This window comes from Squalius cephalus, assembly GCF_949319135.1.
Source record: "Squalius cephalus genome assembly, chromosome: 8".
Lineage (NCBI taxonomy): Eukaryota > Metazoa > Chordata > Actinopteri > Cypriniformes > Leuciscidae > Squalius > Squalius cephalus.
Window position 1 is genome coordinate 45,164,858 of NC_137129.1, and position 25,126 is coordinate 45,189,983.

The 25,126-nt window shown below is 37.6% G+C and overlaps 1 protein-coding gene across 2 annotated transcripts; it reads left to right on the forward strand.

Annotated features, from left to right (window-relative positions):
- The first annotated feature begins 278 nt into the window (after window positions 1-278).
- On the forward strand, window positions 279-25,042 carry LOC307163674 (NLR family CARD domain-containing protein 3-like). Of its 2 annotated transcripts, none has more exons than XM_079879837.1 (12): window positions 279-503; window positions 2,091-2,162; window positions 2,491-2,607; window positions 3,092-3,208; window positions 7,116-7,232; window positions 7,484-7,597; window positions 8,696-10,462; window positions 19,889-20,062; window positions 20,190-20,363; window positions 23,143-23,316; window positions 23,641-23,802; window positions 24,323-25,042. In XM_079879837.1, the coding sequence occupies exons 2-12, from the start codon at window positions 2,113-2,115 to the stop codon at window positions 24,327-24,329; spliced, it is 2,973 nt and encodes a 990-aa protein (XP_079735963.1). In that variant the 5' UTR covers window positions 279-503; window positions 2,091-2,112; the 3' UTR covers window positions 24,330-25,042. The 2 variants fall into 2 exon arrangements, with proteins under 2 accessions (XP_079735963.1, XP_079735962.1); XM_079879836.1 differs by having other exon boundaries at window positions 285-503; window positions 8,693-10,462.
- The last annotated feature ends 84 nt before the right edge of the window (window positions 25,043-25,126 follow it).

Below are 25,126 nucleotides of genomic sequence, written 5' to 3' on the forward strand. Positions count from 1 at the left end.
CAACGTTTACAGTAGCATGGCAGGATAATGTAACTTTTCCATATTAGCTTAACGTTACTGATGCTCGTGTAGTTTGAAGACTCGCGGCGAACTGATGAAACTCCGCCTACCACTTCAGCTCCGCCAAAAACATTTTTTAAATAATATTTTTTTGTATTATTGTTAGTGGCAATGGTGTATAAGTGTAGTGATATTTATTATAATATTTATGATTATTATTATTATTATTTACATTTATCAGAGAGGGGCACAATACATTTTGAGACAAAAGTGGGAAGGGCTTAGTGAAAGTGAAAGTAGCCTACATTCAAGTGTGTTTTATTTACAAGCGCCATTTTACGAATTTAAGAATCTTTAAATAAGAACAACGGATCATCCAAGTATCAAGTGATGTTTGTATATGTAAGTTTGATTTAACGTGCTGTTGATGGAAAACTCGAGCCTCGAGGTGTTTAATAACTTTATATATTGGCGCATGGAAATGAACTTACTTCCTCACTAACGTAAGTAACCATGAAATATTAAAGTACATTACACATGAAATTCTTAATATGCATTTCATTTTTATACTATTCTTTTTTACTTATCAATTATTGGATATAGACATATAGCATAGACCCTATATGCTAACCCTAACCCTTTCTAGAAACCACATTGTTTTAACACTTTTCTCTTTAACATCTGTAGTGTTTGTTTTAACTGTTTAACTTGTGCTGTTTCTTAAAATTTGATATAGTTTTCTGTGTAAATGAATGTCAATTATAAAGAGTGCTGTTGTCACAATCTCCCTTTATGTAATGTCATTTTTATTGAAAATTTTATTAAACTAAATCAATAGGAAACATTTTATTTTAAAATAGTTTGAAAAGATCTTGAACAAATATCTGTGAATATTAGTCAGTTTCACAGATGTATTAAATGTGGGCTTACAGTAGTGCTGGGCGGTTTGACCAAAAATCAACATCACGGTTTTTTTCTAAATTATACCGGTTTCACGGTTTTTACCGGTTTTTTTTTTTTTTTTAAGCATGATGGGTGTTAACCACATTTTCTACTGAGTGAGAGAGGAAATACTGCAGTAGATTTACTTATAATGCCCTATTTTATTGTCATGAGTGAATATTATAGAAACAATCCACACTAATATTAATAATACAGCAGGTTTGCAAGGCTGTTTACAAAGAGGTGCCAGCAGGACGCGCTTTAGGAGCGGCAGAAACAGTGGTTTCCCCGGTAACGGCTGTACACAAAGCAGCAACGCTCATAAACACTGCTTTATCAGGAAAGATAAAGAAAGATTCAATCGTAATAACAAAGAAACTTTTCTAAAGACCGTCAGTTCACTTCAGATACGTTAATACAGTATAAAAACACGCGCGCCGCGAGAAAAAAAGACACTCTCACCCCCACACGTCTCGTGCCCATTCTAGTCAATGCTTGTGTTTCAGATCGAAGCTTCCCAGAAGCGGCTCTCCGCGCCGCTTCGCTAAATATAGGCGCCTAGTCTATTTTGACGCACGCGTGTGGAGGACGGAATAAAACCTTGTCGCAGCTGTAATGTGCCGCAGACGTGTGTTGTAAATGAGGGGTGAGACTGTCGCGCAGCGCCGCGTTCCGATTAAAGCGACATACACCGGTATTGCGGTATATTAAAAATTCATATCGTAACAAAAATAAACACCGGTATTCGGTATGAACCGGTAAACCGCCCAGCACTAGCTTACAGTAAACTGTCCCATTTGTACAATATTTGAGGCTTCAGTGGAAGAACATTAAACTCTAGTGTTACAAACTTCCCACAGTCTGTTCAGCCGAGATATTTCTGTTTTAAACACACACAGATGAAATACTGGTGCAAACGCTACAGATCTGACTGAAGAAGAGAATCTGCTGATTCTGATGATACCAGTTCTGAACATTCATTAACATTATTGATAAAATCACATTAAATGTTGATAATTATTGATTAGATATCAGAAATCTGATTAGATTTGTCTCCATAAACACACTGAAGAAAATGTCAAATGAAATGTATTGTATTTGAGTGTGTGTGTGTGTGAATGAGTGTTTCTGATCTCTTACTCGAGCAGCTCCATGAAGACTGAATGAATCATGGACGACACACACACATTCAGACATGGAGATTCTTCTCCAGGATTCAGGTACTTCAATCTTCATATGATCTTAATGTTATAGAAGACTCATTTTCTGCACATAACAGGGTGTTGTGTGTGTTTGCCAGGGTTGGTATAGTGATCTGTTGTCTCTATCATATTCTGGTGCCGGGATATACAGTAGTTGGAGACACTCAGGGTCTTTAAACACTGTCCAAAGACACACAGATACAGTCGACAGCTAGATGATATATGACATTATCCTTGGACAGTCTCATCACTCTTCAACACACTGTCTTAATAGACGACCTTCTCATGTGGGATTTATTTTCATGTTAAATCAGCCAAGTTGATTCTTGTCTCTATTCTGTTAAAGTCAGTTTAAGGGTGACAGATCAATCTCTCCGGAGTCCAGCTGTGTGTCCATGAAGAGTGACCGGTCTATGAAGGAGCCAATGAGATTTGAGGGAAAACACACATCAACAGATCTGAGGTACAACATTTTTGTTTAGACAGACAGAGAGACCACAGACACACACAAATAATGCATGTATGGCATAATTTGGCAAATATTCACTTATTATCAAAACTCACACTATTATAAAGCGCTGCAATAGCAGGAGTCGAGCACAGGATCAGGTCTCCTCTCACAGCTGATCCAGAGCTTCAGTCCTGATGTTTGACGGACAGACAGAGAATTTTGAAAAGCGCTGAGCTTGATTAAGTTACTGTATTTGTAATTAGTTACTTTCCGCCTCTAGATATAGTTGGTACCCTGAGGGTCCCGTCTCACACAGGGTCTTTATACACTTTCCTATTAAAAGAGAACACATCTATGTCAATAAACAGGTGAAATGATCCTTGTACACTGTAATCACTCTTCAACATTTTCAGAAGCTTTTCTGCATCTGGATGTAAAAAAAAAAAAAAAAAAAAAAAACTTGCCAAAATGAACTCTTGTCTGTTTTCTATTGAAGCCAAAGTTGCAGACAGAAATCAAACCCACCGGAGTCCAGCTGTGTGTCCATGAGGAGTGACGTGTCTATGGAGCAGCCAATAACATTTAAAGGAAAACACACATCAACTGATCTGAGGTACAACATTTTTGTCTAGAGAGACTAGATCAGCTCTTCCCAGATCTTCTCTGGAGCCACTAACACAACCACGACACATTTTCTTATGTCTCCCTCATATAAAACACCTGTTTCAGCTCATCAGCTCATTAGTAGAGACTGCAAGACCTGAATAGACAGATGGATGGATACATGTTACGCATCTAGTTACGCTCCTAGATGTTCGAAAAACATCCCTATTATCTCTAGCCTTGGCTACCGTATATAGACCGCCTGGGCCTTACGCTGATTTCCTAAAAGAGTTTGCAGATTTTCTCTCAGACCTATTAGTTAATTTTGATAAAGCATTAATTGTTGGAGACTTTAATATCCACGTAGATAATTCAAATGATGCGTTAGGGGCTGCGTTTACAGATTTATTAAACTCTTTTGGGGTCAAGCAAAACGTCACCGGACCAACTCATCGTTTTAAAGGTCCCGTTCTTCGTGATCCCATGTTTCAAACTTTAGTTAGTGTGTAATGTTGCTGTTAGAGCATAAATAATATCTGTAAAATTATAAAGCTCAAAGTTCAATGCCAAGCGAGATATTTTATTTAACAGAAGTCGACTACAATGAACGGCTCGTTTGGACTACATCCCTCTACTTCCTTCTTTAATGATGTCACTAGAACCGTTTTTTGACTAACCTCCGCCCACAGGAATGCTCCCTCAACTCTACTGGCTACTTGCGCACTTCTTATAACTTAGCCTACTGTGTTTACTCAGCTCTTACGGTGATTTTCTGAAGTAAAACTGACGCTTCATCTTTTGTGTGATGTACAATAAACTTTATTAAACTCATCAGTATATGTTTGATCATCATTCGGACCTGGTCCGAAACAGCAGACTTGTAGGCTATTAATAAATAATGGATACATACAAGCAGATCACAAATACGTTATAATAACCGTAATTAAACTACTAAACTATACCTGTTTCATCTCTATACAGCACTCTGACTCTGTAGGCATTATTGTCCGACTCGAACTGAACACGTTACTGAGAGTTTCTGATATTATCATCATTCCGTGAGATGAATTTGTCCTGACAGACTGAGCGCGAGCTCATGAAGCTCCGCCCCCTGTGTCGTCCAGCAGCAGCTTATTTGCATTTAAAGGGCACACACTAAAACAGCTTGTTTTTTTGAGCCCCAAAAAATGTCAATTTAAACATGCTGTAAAAAATGATCTGTTGGGTATTTTGAGCTGAAACTTCACATACACACTCTGGGGACATCAGAGACTTATTTTACATCTTGTGAAAAGGGGCATAATACGGGACCTTTAATCATACACTCGCGTTATCGATTAGGCAGAACAATCCTTCCATCCACCATAGATAATTTTTCAAATAGCTTATCTGATCTGTCTCAGCTGCTCAGTGAACCCAAACAAACAGATGAACTTGAGGAATTAACTAGCACTATGAGCATCATTCTCTCTGGAACATTGGATATTGCTGCACCCATTAGATTAAAAAAGGTCAGAGAGAAAAGTAAAGCACCATGGTACAACAATACTAAACGTGTTCTAAAGAGAGAAACCCGTAATTTAGAGCGTAAATGGAAAAAAACTAACTTTGAGGTCTTTAGAATCGCATGGAAAGACAGTACGTCACGTTACAAAAAGGCCCTAAAAGAGGCCAGGGCTGAGCATCTCCGCAAACTAATACAAAACAACCAAAACAATCCTAGGTTCTTATTTAACACCGTGGCTAGACTAACAAATAAACAGATGTCTCCTGAACAAATTATTCCGTTACAGTTTAGTAGTAATGATTTCATGAAGTTCTTCACTGAGAAAATAGAAAACATCAGAACCACAATTGTAAACGTTCAATCCTCAATCGCGCCTTATAATTCAGCCTCAATTATCACCCCGCAAGAACAATTACAGTGCTTTACAACTATAGAACAAAAAGAGTTAAATAAACTTATCACTTCATCAAAAAACAACAACATGTTTATTAGATCCTATACCATCTAACCTACTGAAAGAAGTGTTACCTATAGTGGAAGAGCCTCTCCTCAATATTATTAACTCGTCTTTATCTTTAGGTCATGTTCCAAGAACATTTAAACTGGCAGTTATAAAACCTCTCATTAAGAAACCACAATTAGATCCACATAATCTAGCAAATTATAGACCCATTTCAAATTTACCTTTTATGTCTAAAATACTAGAAAAAGTTGTGTCCGCCCAACTGGGCTCTTTCTTGCATGAAAATGACATCTATGAAAAGTTTCAGTCTGGATTCAGCCCGAATCATAGCACTGAAACTGCGCTCGTTAAAATCACAAATGATTTACTTTTAGCTTCTGACCAAGGCTGTATCTCAATACTAGTTTTACTTGATCTTAGTGCTGCGTTCGATACTATAGATCACACAATACTCTTAGATCGACTACAAAATTATACTGGTGTTCAAGGACAAGCATTAAGCTGGTTTAGATCGTATTTATCTGACTGCTACCATTTTGTTTATTTAAATGGAGAAAAATCGATCATAACTCCAGTAAACTATGGAGTGCCGCAGGGATCTGTGTTAGGCCCTCTATTATTCTCAATATATATGCTGCCACTTGGAAATATTATAAGGAAACATGGAATTAGTTTCCATTGTTATGCTGATGACACTCAAATCTATATTTCATCACGGCCAGATGAAAACGCTAAATTATCCAAATTGACAGAGTGTGTTAAAGATATAAAAGATTGGATGACGTGCAATTTTCTTTTATTAAATCCAGACAAGACAGAGGTACTAATCATTGGTTCAAAAAAACACCCACAAAACCTCTCACAATACAACTTTAACATTGTAGGATGTCCTGTTACTTCATCCTCTACAGTAAAAGACCTGGGTGTTATATTAGACTGCAACCTGTCTTTTGAAAATCATATTTCATATGTTACAAGAACAGCCTTTTTCCACCTTAGAAACATTGCTAAGCTACGTAACATGCTATCAGTTTCTGACGCAGAAAAGTTAGTTCATGCATTCATGACCTCGAGACTAGATTACTGTAATGCTTTATTAGCTGGTTGTCCTGCATCCTCAATAAACAAGATACAGTTAGTCCAAAATGCCGCCGCTAGAGTTCTAACTAGATCAAGAAAATATGACCATATAACACCAATTTTATCATCACTACATTGGTTACCTATAAAGTTCCGTATTAATTACAAGGTATTGCTACTGACTTATAAAGCCCTAAACGGCTTAGCTCCAGTCTATTTAATGGATCTTCTATCGCCCTATAATCCATCGCGCTCTTTAAGGTCACTAAATTCGAGGCTTTTGGTCATACCTAGGATATCCAGATCCACCAAAGGAGGGAGAGCATTTTCACATTTAGCTCCAAAACTCTGGAATAGCCTTCCTGATACTGTTCGTTGCTCAGACTCGCTCTCCCAGTTTAAAACTAGATTAAAGACGCATCTTTTCGGCCAGGCATTCATATAATACTTTTAATCTTACAGTTAAATCCGACCTCTAGTTCATAAACGCCAGAGGAGAACTGGCCCCCGACTGAGCCTGGGTTCTCCCAAGTTTTTTTTTTCTCCATTAGGTCACCTGAGTTTTTCGGTTCCTTGTCACTGTTGCCTTTGGCTTGCTCAGTTGGGGATATTTGGGGATATTTAATTTAATTAATCAATCAACGATACTATTGATCAGCATTACCAAACGTGGACGTTCCACTAGAAACAAACATTGATGTATTGTTTTAATTTAATACTGTGAAGCTGCTTTGATACAACCTATGTTGTGAAAAGCACTATATAAATAAACTTGACTTGACTTGACATGTAGATAAACCTCATATAGAGAACCAATCTATCCATGTAAAATGAACTATATATATTCTTGTCTGTATTCTATTGAAGTGGATTCCCCCAGCAGAGATCACAGGCTCCAGAGTCCAGCTGTGTGTCCATGAGGAGCGACCGGTCTATGGAGCAGCCAATAACATTTAAAGGAAAACACACATCAACTGATCTGAGGTACAACATTTTTGTCTAGAGAGACTAGATCAGTTCTTCCCAGATCTTCTCTGGAGCCCCTAACACAACCACGACACATTTTCTTATGTCTCCCTCATATAAAACACCTGTTTCAGCTCATCAGCTCATTAGTAGAGACTGCAAGACCTGAATAGACAGATAAATGGATACATGTAGATAAACCTCATATAGAGAACCAATCTATCCATGTAAAATGAACTGTATATATTCTTGTCTGTATTCTGTTGAAGTGGATTCCCCCAGCAGAGATCACAGGCACCAGAGTCCAGCTGTGTGTCCATGAGGAGCGACCGGTCTATGGACAACATGACATTTAAGAGAAGACAAAAATCAACTCAAATGAGGTACAACATTTCTGTCTAGACAGACTCATCCTGATAGTAACTCACTGTACCCAGACTATCCATTATTAATAAATAAATAGATAGTAAACAAAGATAATGTACACAAGCAACAGCGTGTTTTAACATAGATACGAACAATAATCGAGGACAGAACTGAACGGGAGAATATATACACAGGGTAAACGAGGGAACTACTGTAACTAGACACAGGTGGATGAAGGTTAACTAATCAGGGACTAACAAGAACAGATGCAGACGTACGGTTTGCCGATCTTTAATGTGGCGTGACAGATTATTTATCAGACGCTTTATCAACCCTTCCTTTAAACGGCAGCAAGAACCAATCATATCTTTATTGCTAGTTATAGCATGAAATAAACATGAATGAACCATGAACACAAGAATATATGTTGAAATATACAGTACAACTTACTGAAATATGTTTCAACCATGGAGAGATAAAACAGCTTGTGAATCAAGTAACATTACATTTAACTCAGAAAAGTTATACAAAGGTCATACAGTAGTTCATTAGTAAACTAGAGAGAACACTAGAGAGTTATGATCTTAACCTGTTAGGGATGTATTCATTATTTAATGTCTAAATCTGTGTCAGTTATATTGTTAATTAAAATATGTTAACTAATTGCAAATAATTAGAAAAATTAGAAACTCAAACTAAAATGTGTTTGCGTCAAAGTGTGAAAATTATGAATCAGGTCACATTTCTTGAATTCAATAATTTGGACATTGTTGCTCATTTTTACCTTTAATATTATAGTAATGATCCAAGTGAAGCAGATCCACTGTATAGTTTACTGCATTAGATTAGAGGTTTTTCCCTACAAAATGTACATGTATCTCAGATATTTCCAGATTTATTTGAATTGAGAACAGAATCAAATAATGAAATTTATATCAATATCCAGTTCCTAGAGGCTTGTGCAAACGGCCAAATAACAGTTTTACTGATATATAGACCAACAGCACTGTTGCTTGTGTGATATTGTCTAATTATTTAATTAGAGAGTGTTGTTATTTTACTAAAACTTTTCTCTTTATGTTGTAATCTGTCAATCTTTCACTGGTCCAAAGCAGATTCAAATCAAATCTGCTGAAGAAGTTTCAGTGTCTGTATGAAGGAACAGCAAAGCAGGGAAACCCAACACTCCTGAATGAGATCTACACAGAGCTCTACATCACAGAGAGTGAAAGTGGGGAGATCAATAATGAGCATGAGGTGAGACAGATCGAGACACAATCCAGGAGAGCAGCAACAGAGGACACACCGATCAAATGCAGTGACATCTTTAGACCTTTACCTGGACAAGACAAACCCATCAGAACTGTGCTGACAAAGGGAGTCGCTGGCATTGGGAAAACAGTCTCTGTGCAGAAGTTCATTGTGGACTGGGCTGAAGGGAAAGAGAATCAGGACGTCCAGCTCATATTCCCACTTCCTTTCAGAGAGATCAACTTGATGAAGGACAAAACACTCAGTCTTTCAGATCTTCTTCATGTCTTTTTCCCGGAAACTAAAGAAATGGAAATATCCCGTGATGAATATAAACTGTTGTTCATCTTTGATGGTCTGGATGAGTGTCGTCTGTCTCTGAACTTTAAGAGCAAAGTGAAACTGTGTGATATATCTGAATCAGCCTCAGTGGACGAGCTGCTGATGAACCTCATTGAGGGGAATCTGCTTCCCTCTGCTCTCATCTGGATCACCTCCAGACCAGCAGCAGCTCATCTCGTCCCCTCTAAGTGTGTCCATCGAGTGACAGAGGTGCGAGGCTTCAATGAGCCACAGAAGGAGGAATACTTCAGGAAGAGAATCAGTGATCAGAGTCTGGCCAATACAGTCATCACACACCTGAAGTCCTTGAGGAGCCTCCACATCATGTGCCACATCCCAGTGTTTTGCTGGATCTCAGCCACTGTTCTAGAGAAGATGTTGAGAGAAGCAGAGAGAGGAGAGATTCCCAAGACTCTCACTCAGATGTACACACACTTCCTGATCATTCAGACCAACATCAAACATGAGAAGGACTATGAGAAGAGAGTGAAAGATGAAGACATGATTCTCAAACTGGGGAAACTGGCTTTCCAGCAGCTTGTGAAAGGCAACCTGATCTTCTATGAGGAAGACCTGAGAGAGTGTGGCATTGATGTGACAGAAGCATCAGTGTACTCAGGATTGTGCACTCAGATCTTCAGAGAGGAGTTGGGCTTGTATCAGGGGAAAGTCTTCTGCTTTGTTCATCTGAGCATCCAGGAACATCTAGCAGCTCTATATGCACACATTCACTATACATATGATAAGAGAAATGTGTTTGACAAAACCAAACAGAGTTTCTTTACTAAAATCTTAAACCATATCTTATATCTTTCATTATCTGAGCTGCATCAGGGAGCTGTGGATGAGGCTTTACAGAGTAAGAATGGACATCTGGACCTTTTCCTGCGTTTCCTTCTGGGTCTCTCATTGGAGTCCAATCATTCTCTCTTACGAGAACTACTGACACAGACCAGAAGCTGGTTCTACAACAAAGAGGAAACAGTTCAGATCATCAAACAGAAGATCAGGAAGAATCGCTCTCCAGAGAGATCCATCAATCTGTTCCACTGTCTGAATGAACTGGGTGATGATTCTCTGATGCAGGAGATCCAAGATTATCTGAATTCTGGAAAAATAAGAGAAACCAAACTCTCCTCCTCACAGTGGTCAGCTCTGGTTTATGTGTTGCTGACATCAGAGCAGAAGATGGATGTTTTTAATCTAAAACAGTTTATTGGAGCACAAAATACAGTAGGTGAAGTTCTTCAGAAGCTGATGCCTGTGGTTAAAGAATCCAGATCAGTTCAGTAAGTCACTCTGACAACAATCATTACACTGATAAAACATGATCATATTTATGAGTTTAGCATGTGTTTTCGTACCAAAGCAATACTGTAAAATTAGAAATTCATATACATCTTAGGTAACCCTTTACAATAACAGTACATGAATAATCATATACTAATCCCTGAATTAATAGTTATTTCTACATGAACTCATGATCAGCAAAGATATGAACTAATCATAAACCAATGTAGAGCTATAAAGAGTAATAGAGAGTCATAAGGATTCACACATGAATAGCAGAAGCCTTAACTATTAGTACATGTTTGATAATTAATGCATTAATTAACATATAGGGGTAAACTAAATCAACCAGGCTCCGTAAGAATAAACAAGTACTCTGAATTTAAATTAAACATGATTTAATACTCATTTAATTATTTAAGTCTCAACGTTGTCTGTTTCTCTCCTGTGGTGAATAATGAATGATATACAAAAAGAATATACAGGGTTTCCCATACATAAGGTTTACCTGAGCGGCCCAGGAAAGTACAATTCGAAATCCTATTCAGTTGGATAACCCGTATAAAATGCGTAAAATGTTTTGTTTTGAGAGAGAGACAGAGAGAGAGAGAGGGAGAGGGAGAGAGAGATGCATGCAGCGTCGAGCGTGAACTGATCGTGAAATGACCGTGAACAAAGCGGCAAACTGGACATCAACAACTGCATGCTGAACGCTGTTTAATTCAGGACCTAATTCAGGCAAGTTATGAGTCCTGAGAGTCCATGAAAAATAAACGCCAAACAAAGATATGTTTTTACTCATAAAAAGATGTAGTGAAATTTCAGTCATTTTCTCTTCAGTGGGGAATTGACCCTTCGCATTTTTTGTCACATCCAGAAAACATCTTCTCACTATCCGCTAGCTGCCTGTCCCCTGAACACACTGTAGAAACACAGTCTCTGTAGACAGCCCAGGCTCCACAAATGACAAGAAAAACAAACTGGCCCAGCCTTGGCCACCAAACATAACAAACAGTGTTCCAGCCAATCACGGACAAGAATGATTTGGGGGTGGGGGTGGGGGTGGGGGGGTTAGTGCGCGTGCACATGAAGGGGGGTGTGGGGGGCGGAGGATAGAGAAGCATGAAGACGGAAGTTTGCTAGAGGAGAGATGTCCTAACAACGACTAACGTTAAAATTGTATATTCTTGAGAATTTTGATATGGCCGTCACGCGACCAAAGAGACGACGATCCGATGAACGAATAACAAAGAAGAGGGAAAAGGAGAAGGAACGCGAAGTCCTGAATTTACATCGGAAAAACGTTCAAAAGGTGGCGAGAACTCCGCTGGCAGAAGGGCTCCCGATCCGACGTTCAGGAGGCTCTGTTTCTGCTGGACGGGGTAAATCCAGTTGTTTTTTCTAAATGGTTCATGACTGTTTCAGGAAGCACGGAAGGGAGGGGGAGGGGACGGGATGAGGAGGAGGGAGGGTCGAGCTAGCCTCCGTTTTGTTTGACAATACTATGAACGTCAACAAGAAGTGACATTACCCAACATCGCTTAGAGCAGCTTCAACTACAAGGAAGAGATGATCGGTTCACGAGCAGCTTTAACTGAGGCTAGAGCGATCTATCAGACACATTAAAGAGCCACAAAACGGTATTTATCGTTTAAATTTCTTTAAAAAATGACCAAATTTGAAGGGTGAGACTTTGTGTTTCATATCAAAAGTAGCCTGGTCTGTCCTGTCTGTCAGCGTGTTGTCAGCGTGTTGTCAGTGGACTCTCTGCTCCGCCATGTATTTTCTCCACTCTGCGTGAGATCATGATGTGGCGTGAGAGAGGCGTGGCTTGTTGGACATAGCAACAGTAACTAAAGGGGGCGGGTCTTTGCGAATGTTCAATTGTCGTGTCACTATAGATCTTTGTTTGTATCTTTAAACTAACTTTGCAAGTGACCTCTGTATATTACTTTCTGCCCTTGGTATGTGTATTGCTTTTAACATCCTTCTACGTAGGCTACCCCCTTCTCTACAGTCACACCTTTTTCAGTAAGAGACAATATTTGCCCCCTTGAATCGATTTTTCCAGTGCATTTTTTACTTTAACAAATACCTTTATAAATTAAATAATGCTTTAAATAAAAATATTTAAAAAATCAATAGAGAAATATGCAATGATGGTTAAAATGAAGTGATGCTTTTAAATATTAAATTAAAACCGCCAGTAGGTGGCAGTAAGTCACTGTCTTTATGAGTGAGTCATCGAGTTATTAATTCATTCAGTAACGAAGCAAATAGCTGTAATTATGAATGAATGCTGCTGTTCTGCTGTGGCTTTCGTTGGAGCTATTATTTTATTGAAAAAAAATACTGACAAAACTGTTTAAAATGAACAGCACTTAATATTAACACCTTTCGTTTGTTGAACTGTTGTATAAAATAAATGTCACATTTGCATTCGTGTGGATATTCGTATAATGTGATTAACATTAAACAGGAACTCACACAGGGTTTTTGATCGAAGAGAGATTGAATCTTAAAACGATCTCTATGCACAGTCTGTGTCTATATTTGTTCTTCATGCTAGTAAGTGCTAAATACCCACTTTTACAAAGGCACATGGTCGAGAACGGCAGTATAGCGCGATTTGCCAAGGCAACATAATCTGAACTCACAAAGTTGGTCATCCACGCTGCTTGTGTGAATGCAGTCAGTTTTGACCGCAAAAGATGAGGTAATTTGATCGGATGTCATGCATTGATCTACGGCATTTTACCTGACATAGATACATACTCAGTTTTAATGTTATTTTAAGGTGGGGTAGAATTAAATCAATGGCAAAATTCTGCATTTTGTTCGCGTACTCCCTTCTGTCACCTCACCTATCTTTGTAAAGCGACCTTGGGTGTTGGGTAGGCGCTACACATATAAAAATTATTATTATTATTATTATTAATAACCACCCAAACACAATTTAACACACATTGCAGGATACCAATGCTCTGTGAAAAAGTCAGTAATTATTTAATAGCAATATTAAAAGGTTGAGGTATTCGTATTCTTACACAAAAACAAACATACTGCACAAACTTTCCATTTGCAATTGAACTCGAACTGTTTCGTTACTTTCTCAGACAGCTGCATATCCCTCACTCCGGTAACTGTCCATGCTGGATCTGTCCCGTTGTTTTAAAAACTAATCACGGAAAGCACAATAAGGCATTAGCATGACCGCATCCAGCTAGCCAGGCCTTTCTAGAGTACCAGCTCCGAGAGAAGCCTCGCACGCACTGCTTCCCTTTATTGTTATCCTGCATATTAGAGATGGGTGCGGCGCGCTACAAGAATCGCCCATAGCTGACTAGATTTGAGCTCGCTGATTGGCTTGTTTTTGTCAAACATTTGTATCTTAAATCAGCAATTGGCTAAGCTGCCCCACAGACCCGCCTCTTTGATGAGACGCGCACACAGCTGGAGCAGACGTGCAGAAAAAACTGACATTTAGAATTTCTATCATATTTTTCACATGTACTGGGTGCATTTAATATTTCAAATACACAAATATTGACAATTTGTACACATGATTTATGGATGTATTTACTTCTTTATTTATTGCATGTGGCTCATAAACTGTGGTCTGGCTCATGGGGGGCGCCCTAGCGCCCTCTATTGGCCAGCCGCCCCTGACTGCAATCTAACGTAATTATGAATAAACGGCTCGTTTCGAAATGTTCCTGGTCTACTGACATTTAAGACATCTGATTTAAACATTATAATGCTCATGATAACTTTTGTTAACTTTACAATAAATAAATCCACTTCACCAGTTAATTACTCCTCGAGAGCGATGCCACTGAAAAACACAGAGCAACCGCATAAACGTAAGTTCAAAGACAATATTCTAAAGTAAAATGGAATTCTGAGTATTCCGAATACTAACCCGTTCATTTAATTCTACCCCACCTTCAAATAACATTTAAACTGAGCATGTATTTCTAGCAGGTAAAATGCCGTAAATACATGACATCCGATCAAATAACCTCATCTTTTGTGGTCAAAAGTTTTCTGCATTCACACAAGCAGTGTGTATGGTATGATAGGAGCGTTCAGATTATGTTGCCTTGCCAAATCACGCTATACTGCCGTTCTCGACCATGAACCTTTGTAAAAGTGGGTATTTAACACTTACTAGCATGAAGAACAAATATAGGCACAGACCCACAGAGATCGATTTAAAGGTGCTCTAAGCGATGCCGGGAGTCGTAATTTCGTGTTGATGTTCGAATTGTTGTCAAACAAAACGGAGGCTAGCAAGACCCTCCCTCCTCCTCATCCCGTCTCCTCCCTCCTCCCCTCCCTTCCGGCATAAAGGAAAGTCAAAGTAGTCACTACAAACAAAGTTGAGTTTTACTGATACTTCATTCAATGTGTAATGTCGCCAAGTTAGATAAATGCTTTTATATATTGCAGAACAGAATGCAGAAAAAGAGAAACATTATCTTAAAATCGTTTCGCCACCTGAGGTTATAACTATAGCTCCCATACAAGGACGCAATAATAGCAAGATAAAGTTAGCTTCACGTTTCCCAGTGAGCATAAACAACGGCGGCGGCATAAACAAATTTAGTCAAAGTTGTCAATAGCCTATAAATGAACATTCAAATTCATAACAAACAGTGGGTGAAAACAATCATTCTAGGGCTGTAGTCAACCAAAGAAATGCTTAGTCGACCAAAGTCCTGTCCTGCGCAATGATTAGTCGACCAAAAAAAAAAAAAAAATACGCGACGTTTTGCATTTTTGGTTGAACATTTATTAAACAATTGTCATAGAGCATTTATAAAACAACAACGAATAAACGTTTTTTTTTTTTTTTTTTTTTTTTTTTTTATTGACACCTTGGATCCCCCGCGAAACTGTTCTCATTCGCGCTTGAATAAGGCCGGCGACACACTGGCTGCTGGCGTGGGAGTGTCAGCTGCTGTGGCGTGTCTGTTTTTATTTCGGCTCCCATGTTAACAGGTTGGAGTTTGCACACTGCCTGCGTGAGACATGCGTCTCAGATGCGGCTCGAGCAATGCGGAAAACGCGTGCATGCTAGAAATAGAACCGACTGAGTGTTCCTCTGGCTAGAGCGCAGAACAGCGGAGTTTGTATGGACCGAAGTGCATGTCTGAGCTTGTATTGCTGCTGTTGCTTTGACATTGTGGAAAATAGAATAATAGACACAAAATGTATTAGACTTTTTACCCGTTATTATGAATCTAAATTATTCTCGTTTTTAATTTAGGCTAACTTAATTTCGTTTATTTAAATTTCGTTTTTTCTTTATTTAAATTTCGTTTTTTCTTTATTTAAATTTCGTTTTTTCTTTATTTAAATTTAGTTTTTCTTTATTTAAATTTCGTTTTTTCTTTATTTAAATTTCATTTTTTTCTTTATTTAAATTTAGTTTTTCTTTATTTAAATTTAGTTTTTCTTTATTTAAATCTACCCTTTACTGTGTCAGTAATTTGTTAGTCAGAAAAATATTAGACTACCTTAAAAGTATTTGTTAAGTTAACAGACTGTGTGCGTTTTATATCACTAGTGCAGTGTCCATTCTCGGAGAATATAAGCCCTGCTCGCGTGAGGTGCGCCGCTTCCCGCTCGCGCTGTTCTGTAGTTTACTATTAATTCTGAACGCGTGTCTGTCTATATTGCACCAAATGCGACACTGCACTCCCTTGTGAAGTCGATTGGATGAACGGTTCTCGAAATAATCAAAATGCAAACGGACAGACAGACACATGGATTACTATATTCCTTACTGAGCGCGAAGCAGCAGTGCAGCCTATGAGTGTTCTACGTGGTGCGCTAAACTGTGGCGCTGTTACAAAATAGCCTAAATTAAAGCATTTAAAGTTGGGGATAAAACATAGGCTAATTATATTTAGAATACAGTAATATATAACTGCTTATAAAGGTATAAATATCAAGGAGTAAATCAATGAAAATTTCTTTATTGGTGAAAAAAAAAAAGAAATGCAACTGGTCGACCAATGAGAATGTCAGTCGACCAAGACGGCATCGACCGATTAGTCGACTAAACGACTAAAGTTGACAGCCCTAAATCATTCACACAAATTGTCGCCCTACTGTGAATTTGCTTGATCATTTACAATAGAGATTGATTGCTAGCTGCTGCTGACTGCATAGTTCTAGCTAATTACATCCTTGTACTGGTTTGGTGAACATGAACGTCTATTTAGAAAAATGGATTTACCTGTTCTGCAAAAACAGAGTAACCTGAATGTCAGATTGGAAGCCCTTCTGCCGGCGGAGTTCTCGCCACCTTTCGAAGGTTTTTCCGATGTAAATTCGGTACTTAAATTCGGTGCGTTCCTTATTCTTGTCCCTCTTCTCTTTGCAATTGTTCATCGGAACAGCGTCTCTTTGGTCGTGTGTCGGCCATAATTCAAACTTCCCCCTTCATGCTTCTCTCTCCTCCACACGCTCCACACCCACTTCATGTGTACGCACACTAACCCCCCAAACTCCACCCTCAAATACTGCTTGCCAGTGATTGGCTAGAACACTGTGTGTTGTGTTTCGTGGTGTGGGAGAGCCCAGCTTGTTTTTCTTGCTGTTTGTGGAGCCTGTGGTGCCTAGAGAGACCGCGTTTTTCTACAGTGTGTTCAGGGGACAGTCAGCTAGCGGATAGTGAGGAGATGTTTGCTGGATGTGACAAAAAATGTTTTGGCCTAAAAAACACGTGACATCGCTTAGAGCACCTTTAAGATTCAAACTCTTCAAAGTTTCAAAGTTCCTGTGATCACATTACGAATATCCACACGATTGCAAATGTGACATTGATTTTATACAACAGTTCAACAAATGAAAGGTATTAATATTAAGTGATGTTCATTTTAAACAGTATTGTCAGTATTTTTTGCAACAAAATAATAGCTACGAAATCCACAGCAGTGCTGGTGAACGAATCTGCAGCTTTGAATCAATGATTCAATGATTCATTCAAAATTACAGTCAATTGCTTTGTTACTGAATGAATTAATGACTCGATGACTCACTCATAAAGACTGTGACTTACTGCCACCTACTGGCGGTTTTAATTTAAAATTTAAAACCATAATTTTGTTGTTACCATCATTGCATATTTCTCTATTGAAATTGTTATTTAATTAAAGCATTATTTATTTTCTAAAGGTATCTGTAAAGGTAGAAAGTGCACTGGAAAAATATTAGGGCTGGGACGATCTCCCGAGTCGATATTATCACGATACTTGGGTGCCGATACGATATGTATTGTGATGTTTTTAAGAATTGCGATTCTACAAGTATTGTGATTCGATATTGCGATTTTTTTTTTCTTTCTTTTTTTAACACTAGACCATGGGGAAAAGTTAAATCATACACTTATACAGACTGTACATGATGTATAAGATGAGACATATTTAGAAAAACAATTCATATTTTTCTCACTTATTTTAGAAACATACAGTACTACATTCTCTTTAATAAATGATTCAATAACAAATACATTTTTAACAGTCACTTGTCGCCACCTTGTGGCGAAACAATGTAATCGATAAATGCGTTGTTTTAAGCGCCAAAATCAAAAGCTGATTTACTCTATTTTGATCGCTATCATAGACATCAGTGTTTATATTTGAACTTTAAACTTTTATCCCAGTACTTCTATGACAATTTGAACTATTGTATCACAGAAATAATGATAGGCTACTATGAGGAAAAGCCTGCTGTTTCATGACGACTCTCTCTGGGTCAGCGGCAACACAGATCTGAATGTTGCGATTTGATTTTGACTCGAGATCACAGTCTTTTAAAGATCAATCGTGCAGCTCTACTGTCTTATTGCTCTCTTAGCATATGAGTAGCGCTGCTCGTCTTGCGAGGGCTTTTCAGTGCATTCAGTCTCAATACGCTTTCACGCGTCCACTTATATTACGTCACTCAATACTCAAAGATAACGACACATTTCATCCTCTGTCGAAACAAAAGTGGCTAACTTCAGTCAACCTCCTCTACAAGCAAGGGCAAATATAAAGCAATTTAATTTGAATTAATATTGATTCTGTAATAAAAAAAAAATTGTAATTTTAAAATCGTTTAAATGTTAGGTTAGGTGAATTGATTTTTTTCTCCCAGCCCTAAAAAATATTGTCCCTTTCTGAAAAAGGTGTGACTGCAGAGATGTACGCAAAAGGATGTTAAAAGCCTTAGGCATGCCACTCTAAAAAGTTTGAGAACCACTGGTCTATATGATATCCATTTAAACAACATAAACTAAACAATATATAGACTGAAATCGCGAAATGGCCTTAAACAATATTAAATTGTGAGCGAGACTTCTCAGCAATGAACAGGGCAAGTGATTTTAAACCATAATGCAAAAAAGCACAATTTGAAAATTGTCAGTTAATCTTCTCTTGTGCTATCTTCCAAAATGGTTATGTAAGTTTGATTCTATTTCAGATCAAAACTGACATGTGAAATAAACTTCAAGGAGAGCACCTTGCTGCACGCTTAAGCATTAGTAAACGCACCTGCCCCTGAAGCCGATCCGTACAGGCAGGCCTTAGAAAGTTGTTTTCAAAGCAGAGAAAAATTAATTGCTCAGACAGAAATTGTCAACTTTGTAAATAGTTTTCATTATGAAAATATTTGTTCAAGCTTGTAGTAAAATTTTATGAATTTATGCATACTATGAATTTCTACATTATTTCTAAATTATTTGTTAAGGATATTGAGTATTGTCTGTAATAAATAGAGTTCATAAACCTTTGTTTGACTAGTTTATTCTGAACCCGCTCAATAAGTGCCGCTTCGCCCTTCCCACCACAAGTACATTCTCAACCTGTGGGAAACACTTATATATACAAAAAAAAAAGTTTACCATCAAGTAATTGAAAAGGATGTTTACTCTTCATTAGATTCTCTCCAAAGCTTCTGAGGTCATTTTACTTTTGATAGTTTTTGATAGTGTTTTATGGTGCGTATTTCAAGACACTTTTAACCTTATGTTGATTATTCTCAGGTTAGGGAAAGTACTTCAAATCTGTCCTAAATCACAAGCATCTGAATTTTTATTCTCACAATCTATAGGTCAGAAGACTTCTTCATTATCTGTTCAGTTCAGTATTTTAGACATCAAAGACTTTTGGCTGGCAAGCATCTTAGTTTCAATTAAATATAGTTTTATTATTTACAGGTTAACTAGTTTACAAAAAGGCATACTTGTAACAGGACAATTGCATATTTTCCACAACAATTGTTATAAGCATGATTGGATGATGTGAAGAGGTGACAACTGCTTTCATATACAAATCTGTTGAGAAGAAAGGAGAAATTCATATTTATCTTATCATTTATATCAGTGTTTCCTGAACTGAGAGACTGAAGAGTGTCATTGTTCTCTACAGGTTGAGTAAGTGTGGTGTTACAGATGAAGGTTGTGCTGCTCTGACTTCAGTTCTGAGATCAAACCCCTCACACCTGAGACAACTGGATCTGTCAGGGAATAAAGTTAAAAATTCTGGAGTCAAGCAGCTTTCTGATCTACTGCAGGATCCTCACTGTAAACTGGAGATACTGTGGTAAGATTTTATAAAAGTCTCAACATAGTCCTCTATTTTAATGGTAAATAATGATTGCCATAAAAATAAAAAAATAAAAAACAAAAACCTGAACTGAGAGACTGAAGAGTGTCATTGTTCTCTACAGGTTGAGGTATTGTGGTGTTACAGATGAAGGTTGTGCTGCTCTGACTTCAGCTCTGAGATCAAACCCCTCACACCTGAGAGAACTGAGTCTGTCTGTGAATAAAGTAGGAGATTCAGGAGTCAAGCAGCTTTCTGATCTACTGCAGGATCCTCACTGTAAACTGGAGAAACTGTGGTAAGATTTTATAAAAGTCTCAACATAGTCCTCTATTTTAATGGTAAATAATGATTGCCATACAAAAAGAAAATCTACTGTGAAATTACTAATGGAAATATTGCTTTAATTTTCATTAGATTCTTTCCAATGTGTCTGACATAATTTTACAATATTAATGATAGATTTAACATGACTGGATGATGTAAAGATGTGACAACCGTGTTCATAAACAGATATGTTAATGATTTGTGCGTACTTGCATAAAAAAAATGATTATTTGGTTACACTTTATTTTAAGGTGTCATTGTTACAGTGTAATTATATATTTAAGTACTGAGTAATATTAACCCTCTGAGGTCGCCAATCATGCCGGCGTGATCTGCTCGCTTTTTTCCTTATCAGTGCAAAGGAGACTCCAAAATAATCTGTTGATTTTGATTTTACATTCTTGTATTATACATCAATCGATCCTGTTTTGTGTATACTCACAATAAAAACAAACTGTTGGATGTTGTCCCTTTGAGTTCTAGCTTCAAAATGATGTGAAAATAGTCTTGCTTTATCGTTCACAAAAAAAATACATTGATTTAAATGGTGTAAAACAGGTTTTGCTTGGAAAGCCAATATGCGAGGGGGAGGAGTAGTTTACACCTTAGATTTCAATGTCCCACCCACTCTGCATAATGACTCTGCCTAATGAGCCATTCCTTCAGGTGTGACACTGACTGAGCCACAATGCAAGGACAAAAGATGTACCGTATATACCCGACTATAAGACGACCCTGAATATAAGACGACCCCCCCATTTTCCAGACTTATTTTTGGGACAAAAAGAGATTTTTGTTGAAAAAATCTGGTTTTCAACAGAAAATAATTTTATTTGAAAATTGCAGTGATAATTCATTCTCTCTCTTCCAGCGCGCGCGTGCACCTTTCTCTATCTCTCTCTCTTGCGCTCTGCGTCTCGCACGCGCACCTCTCTCTCTCTCTCTCTGCGTCTAGCGCACCTCTCTCTCGCTCTGCATCTCGCGCGCGCGCACCTCTCGCTCTCTCTCGCTCTCTCTGCGTCTCGCGCGGCAGAGAGGAGCAGCGTTTTAATTCAGTTAAACACAGAATGTTGCTTCTCTAATTTTACATGCAAGTATAGCCGAAATCATTTGTCTTAATGGGTCATGTTTCAGTCACTATTTCATATTTATTCAGTTGTTCCTTCTCCCTTTCCCCCCGTGATTTTGTCTATATCGCGAATATAAGACGACCCCCCATTTTTCAGCCTATTTTTAGGACAAAAACCTCGTCTTATATTCGGGTATATACGGTATTTAGACTTATATTGACCATTTAAGATTTCGCTTACATCTCTCTTGTAAATATGTTTTGCTATTTTATTAAATATATTACAATTACAACAATAATTACAATTTCAACAATATTTCAAGTGTACTCTTTCTTTGTAAAAAAAAAAAAAAAAAGATTATAGGCCTACATTTTATCATATGTATTCATTAGTTTGAATATAGCCAACATTGGAACATCTAACATCTTAGTCTATGACTTTATTTTTGACAAAAATAGTATTTTATATATATATATAACGTTAGATATGAGCAGAAATTGCTAAACATAAGCTTATTTGATGTGGCAGTATATTCTACAGTAGCCTAAAAACTCTACCCAAATAGTAAAAAAAAAATGTTGTCTTTCATACTTCGCCTGACTGTAACGTTGTTTTTATGAAATATTAGGGCATATAAATGCTAATTTGCAGTATAATACGTTGCTTATACAAATCCATTTTATTTCAACATATTTCAGTCGATTTTTACTCATCTCAGTAGGCTATGGCAAAGCAGTTTATTCTTTCACACACAGACGCGCAATTCCTATTTAGGCTAAACAGTCTTTACTAATATGAAATTTTCATCTCACAGAAAGGCGAGTCATATTATAGAAATGCGATTCATCTTTTTGCGGTTTACATAGGCCTACACTAACGTTATTCCATAACGTTATTCCACATCAACATTGAGAAAAGAACACAGCCTACCTCACTCCTCAGCGGGATCTGCTCCTCATATCAGGAGATATTGCTCCTCATATCAGCACTGTTCTGAGGAATCTTTTCTCCATAAGGTAGGCTATATTATGTCTCACTCGCAGCGCTTTGTTTACAGCTGATGTGGGCGTTTCACAGCTCTGAAATGGTTCTCAGAATATGCGTTTGAATAGCACGCGCTCTCCGGGGAGTGGTCACATTACTTTTGAATGATCTCGTAATGAGCTCAACTGGAGTCGCTCTCTTTTTATACAGATTACAGAAGCTGAGAATATTTGTTTTTTATATAAATTACTTCATTTAAAAGATGCGATCTCAAGCTTTATGCCCGTGGGTCTGTTTGCCTGTTTGACTGAATTTTCGCTGAGTTATAGATCATTTTCGAACGCGTTTCAAATGGGAGTTTACTGACAGAGAGAAGGCAGAAATCGCATCATGTTAATTTTTCTTTATTTGTCAAAAAGCAAAACACTTTATTTTTATTGTGAGTATACAGAAAAAAAATTGAAACTGAACAGGATCGATTGATGTATTACACGAAAATGAAAGATCAAAATGAACAGAGCATTTAGTGTTTATTTTTCATTGCTAAAAAAAAAAGAACGAGCAAAACGCACGGGCGCGTTTTTGGTCCCCAGAGGGTTAATGGTGCCGTGGATTAAGTGTCTGATTGTGAAGTTCTGCTTATCTGAGCTGTAGATCCTGAACTGAGAGACTGAAGAGTGTCATTGTTCTCTACAGGTTGAGATGTTGTGGTGTTACAGATGAAGGTTGTGCTGCTCTGACTTCAGCTCTGAGATCAAACCCCTCACACCTGAGAGAACTGGATCTGTCTGAGAATAAAGTAGGAGATTCAGGAGTCGAGCAGCTCTCTGATCTAGTGCAGGATCCTCACTGTAAACTGGAGATACTGTGGTAAGATTTTATTAAAGTCTCAACGTTGTCTGTTTCTCTCCTGTGGTGAATAAGGAATGATATACAACAATAATGTATACAAAAAAGGGTTACCATCAAGTAACTGAAAAGGATGTTTAATCTTCAGTGGATTCTTTCCAAAGCTTCTGAGCTCATTTTACTTTTTAATATTTTTGATAGTTATAAGATTGGATGATGTGAAGAGGTGACAACTGCTTTCAAATACAAATTTGTTGAGGAGAATGGAGAAATTCATATATATCTTATCATTTATATCAGTGTTTCCTGAACTGAGAAACTGAAGAGTGTCATTGTTCTCTACAGGTTGAGATGTTGTGGTGTTACAGATGAAGGTTGTGCCGCTCTAAGATCAAACCCCTCACACCTGATACAACTGAGACTGTATGGAAATAATCTAAGAGACTCAGATGTGAAGCCGCTCTCTGATCTGAAGGATGATCCACATTATAAACTGGAGACGCTTGAGTGAGTAGTGATGATTAAAACTGTTCATATTTTAATTGAAAGTTAATTTAGTTTCTTAGTTTTCTTTCATTGTGATGGTGAATTACTCACTATAAACATGTTTAATAAGAGTTTAATTCTTAATTCTCTTTAATAGTTTATATAGCAACAATTAAATATCTTCAAGTTTCTTTTTATTTCAAACAATTCAATATTTTGCTTTTATCATTGTCAATGTCAATTGCAATAAAAGATAATGGTAAATATGTATCACTAGTTTCTTTATCATAAATAAACCTGACCCGGTGACACAGAAAGAGGACAGTCATACAGGGTTATAGATAAGGGTCAAGGGTCATCATTCATGGTGACTTAGAAGCAAAATCAAAACCTGAATGTTTAAAAACAGCTTTAACAATCATGTATCACTGTATTATATAATAATCTCTCACTTAATCATCCAAGTAGTTTCTTTTAGTTGTTCTAAAGTTGATAATGCATTAATGTCGCACACATTTGACTGTCTGTGTTTTACCCACAGGTGTTAGTCTGACCTTCTCTGGATCAGCTGATGGAGAATAAAGAGCCACTACAGACACAATCACATTCAACAGAATCAACAGACACAAACCCACAGTGATCATCACACACATGTGTTTGTGTAACTTTACAGAATGATCCAATCCTTCATCCAAAGTCAAACCAGGAAACCTTCAACCAGACTGAACTGGATAAATATTCTGAATGTTCAGATCCAATCTGACCTCTGACCTGTAATGCCTGAATCATAATCATACACTGTTCGTTCGTTGGTCAGAGGAGAACTGAGCGACTGAGTCTGGTTTCTGCCAAGGTTTTCTTCTCCATTCTGTCACTGATGGAGTTTGAGTTCCTGCCACTGTCGCCTCTGGCTTGCTTAGTTGAGGACGCTTAATATTCAACAATATTATTGATCTGTGACTCCATTATATGAGAACTGAACTGAGCTGGACGACATCACGGTTTTCTCCAGAGCGGCTTTATAGATAAATTAACTAAAGTAATAACTTTTTTACAACAGAAATGAATCAACACTGAACTTACTTAAGCTGGACTATGGTATTATTTTCTTCTAGATCTGTTGTACAGCAGGAACAAACTCTGTTGCATTATTTTCCTGTTATCTCTGTAAAGCTGCTTTGAAAACATCTGTATTGTAAAAAGCGTTATATAAATAAAGGTGACTTGACTTTTGTTTCTACAGAAGTGACATTTATACTGCAAACGCTCTACTTCAAACATCTCCATATATAATATTTATTTAACCCTTTAGGCGCCAAGGTTTTTTGAAAAAATGCTGGATTTT

Bases quoted from the DNA above. Each gene is read 5' to 3' on its own strand.
- LOC307163674 (XM_079879836.1), top strand. From the start codon at position 2,113: ATGGACGACACACACACATTCAGACATGGAGATTCTTCTCCAGGATTC. The intron at 2,608-3,091 runs GTACAACATTTT...TTTCTATTGAAG, and splicing joins CACACATCAACAGATCTGAG to CCAAAGTTGCAGACAGAAAT. The intron at 3,209-7,115 runs GTACAACATTTT...ATTCTATTGAAG, and splicing joins CACACATCAACTGATCTGAG to TGGATTCCCCCAGCAGAGAT.